Here is a 2,688-nt window from a genome sequence, read left to right as displayed (position 1 = left end):
TCCGGGTGATCCCGGATCTCCCCTCCTTCCGCCACGCCCTAAAGACATGGCTCTTCCAACAAGCGGGATTGGCCTAGGGGAATTTTAGTGGGGTTTTAAGAGTAATTTTAATTGACATAGGCCACAGTAAATATTTCTTTTTAATTAGGTTTTAAACTGGGTATTTTTATTGTTGTATCTGTTTTATAAGGCTGTCAGCCGCCCTGAGTCCGGAAGGAGAAGGGCGGGATAAAAATTAAATAAATAAATAAAATAAATAAATAAAGTTGAGAAACACTGGACTAAGGTATCAAATGACAAGCCCAGCCTTAATTGTGATCACATTGCTCACCGTGAAGATGGCTTGGCAGATGGTTAAAGCATCCGTGGGCAGCGCCAGTCCCAGGTCTGAAAGGTGATGGAGGATTTTTTTTTCTAATTCAGGGTCAGTTACTAAATCTCCTGGCTCTGTGGCAGTGCCGGGCGTGACGGAGGAAGGCACTGGGCTGTCACTGCGTAAGGGAGGGCTGAGCACCAGGTCTGGATTCCTGAGATCTGGAATAAATCGGGGAAATGTCCCACAGTGATAAGGTCTGCTTTGGGGAAGAAAAAAAATAAATAACGTGCATTGCAATCAATTGTACTTCCTTCTCCTGACAGAACAAATAATCAGCGGAATGGCCTGCCTCCAGAAGTTGTGGGGGGGGGCCCTCCAACACTAGAGGTTTTAAAGAAGATCCTGAAATGATAGGATCTCCTGCTTGAGCAGAGGGTTGGGCTAGAAATCCTTCAAGATCCAACTCTGTTATTCTGTATCTTCCCTCGGTGTCTGTCAACAGTCCAGCAAGCAGCCATTCATAAGACCGCACCCAGGGTCGGCCTAAACAAGCATCCTGCTCCCAACAACCACAACAGCAACTCATAGGCTTAGCCCTCTGCCACTTACGGAGATGTACTGCTGCTATAAGTGGAGGTTCCAGTCATGTCAGGATGCAACTGGTCTGTCTACAATGAATGGCATAAAGGCCCCAGTTCCAACGAGGGTTTCTCCCCTGCTCAACAAGCTCCTTTGAACATAAACTCTACTGGAACAGGACGTGCGGATCTTTTACCTCACTCCCATCCCTCCCTCTGTCTCCTGGAGGCATGGTTAAGGAGCACTTTTCCGAGGGCAGCCTTTGCCCCTCCTCCAAAAATCTTTCCATTCAAAATTTAATAATAATAATAGTAATAGTAATAGTCATCATCATCATCATCATCATCTAAGGTTTCCTGCCTGAGCAGGGGGTTGGACTAGAAGACCTCCAAAGTCCATTCTAACTCTATATTATTATTATTATTATTATTATTATTATTATTATTATCATCATCATCATCATCGCACAGTCAGCCAGATGTTCAGACTGGATTTGGCATTTTTGTCTACCTATCGAGTCCTTACCAAGGACCTGGGATAGGCAGACGTGGATGTTTGATGGTATTACAGATAACGTCGCAGGATGGAAGCAGTTCCTAGTAAGGCCGCCTTTTGCAATTGCCTGATAGCGAATTTGTCAATGCCAATGGTGTTCAAGTGGTGCTCCAGTTGTTTCTGGGTTGCACCCAAAGCGCCTATTACTATTGGTACTACCCTTGCTTGCTTTTGCCACAGTCTTTCTATATTATTATTATTACTAGCTGTACCCGGCCACGCGTTGCTGTGGCTCAGTCTGGTTAAATGGAAAAGAAAGAAAAGAGAAAGTGCACGTTTTGTGTCTCAGGTGTGACATCTATATAATAGGAGGTATATAAAAACACGTGCGTATTCGAATGCAACGTTGTGTCAAAATTTCAAAGCAATCGGTGAAGAACTTTCGGAGATTTAAGATTTTGAACAAACGAACATTTACATTTTTATTCATATAGATGATGATGATGATGATTATTATTATTATTATTATGGCGGCTTTACTCAGAGCAGTTTATATCCTGCGACAATATCTGTAACACTATCAGAAATCCACATCTGTCTATCCCAGGTCTTTGGAAAGGACTTGATAGGTAGACAAAATACCAAATCCAGCCTGAACATCTGGCTGACTGTACAAGATATATTATAGTATATTATATTATTGTATTGTATTATATTGTATTATTATATTATTATTATTATATTATATTAATATAATAATATTAAAAAATACCACTTTGCCATTGCTTTGAGATGCCCTAGCAGGGAGGCTTAAATCTGCAGGCTTTGCTTTTAAGCGCCTGGACTGTTGGAAACTGGGCATTAGGCCAGTGGGCCTATTTTGGACGTCGGGCACCCAGTTCGTACCTAGCCCTCTTTGGGCATACCTTGGGCATCCCACTCCCTCCCGAAGCCGCCTTGCGGCCCTCTGCCTCACCCAGAGGCTCCTGCTTGCGCCTCCGCTGCAGCCGCTCCCGCAGCGAGTCCAGCTGTTTCTTGTGCGCCTGGATCGAGCCCCAAGTGTCCGACATTGTCCTGGCGTGTCCGGCAGCATCTATAGCAACCAAGGAGGGGGGGAGGGAAATGGGACAAGAAGCCGGAAGTGCAGACTGGGGGAATGGAAATACGACGGACACGCTTCCGCTTCTTGCGCTTACTTGGACGTTTTCGGGGACTGGCAGAAAGTGTTGGAAGCAGCCATGTTTGATTAGGGTAAAGGTGAAGCGTCGGCAGCCTTTTTTCTCACGGGCTCCAAGGCT

General features: G+C 44.9%; 1 protein-coding gene across 1 annotated transcript in view; it reads right to left on the bottom strand.

The window, feature by feature from the left end:
• LOC107295391 (N6-adenosine-methyltransferase subunit METTL3-like) overlaps positions 1 to 2,460 on the bottom strand; it is a gene marked incomplete at its 3' end in the record, with an annotated part of 14,444 nt that extends 11,984 nt beyond the window's left edge. Inside the window, exons 1-2 of the mRNA XM_015824705.1 lie at positions 2,367 to 2,460; positions 332 to 534 (exon numbers count right to left, since the gene is read on the bottom strand). Coding sequence (XP_015680191.1) covers positions 332 to 534; positions 2,367 to 2,460 — 297 coding nt within the window. The remainder of the gene's footprint in view (positions 1 to 331; positions 535 to 2,366) is intronic.
• Positions 2,461 to 2,688: the final 228 nt, after the last annotated feature.

Source organism: Protobothrops mucrosquamatus, unplaced genomic scaffold (genome assembly GCF_001527695.2).
Source record: "Protobothrops mucrosquamatus isolate PMUCROS unplaced genomic scaffold, P.Mucros_1.0 scaffold2327, whole genome shotgun sequence".
NCBI lineage: Eukaryota > Metazoa > Chordata > Lepidosauria > Squamata > Viperidae > Protobothrops > Protobothrops mucrosquamatus.
Note: the sequence above shows the minus strand (reverse complement) of the source record. Positions and strands in the feature narration are given on the sequence as shown.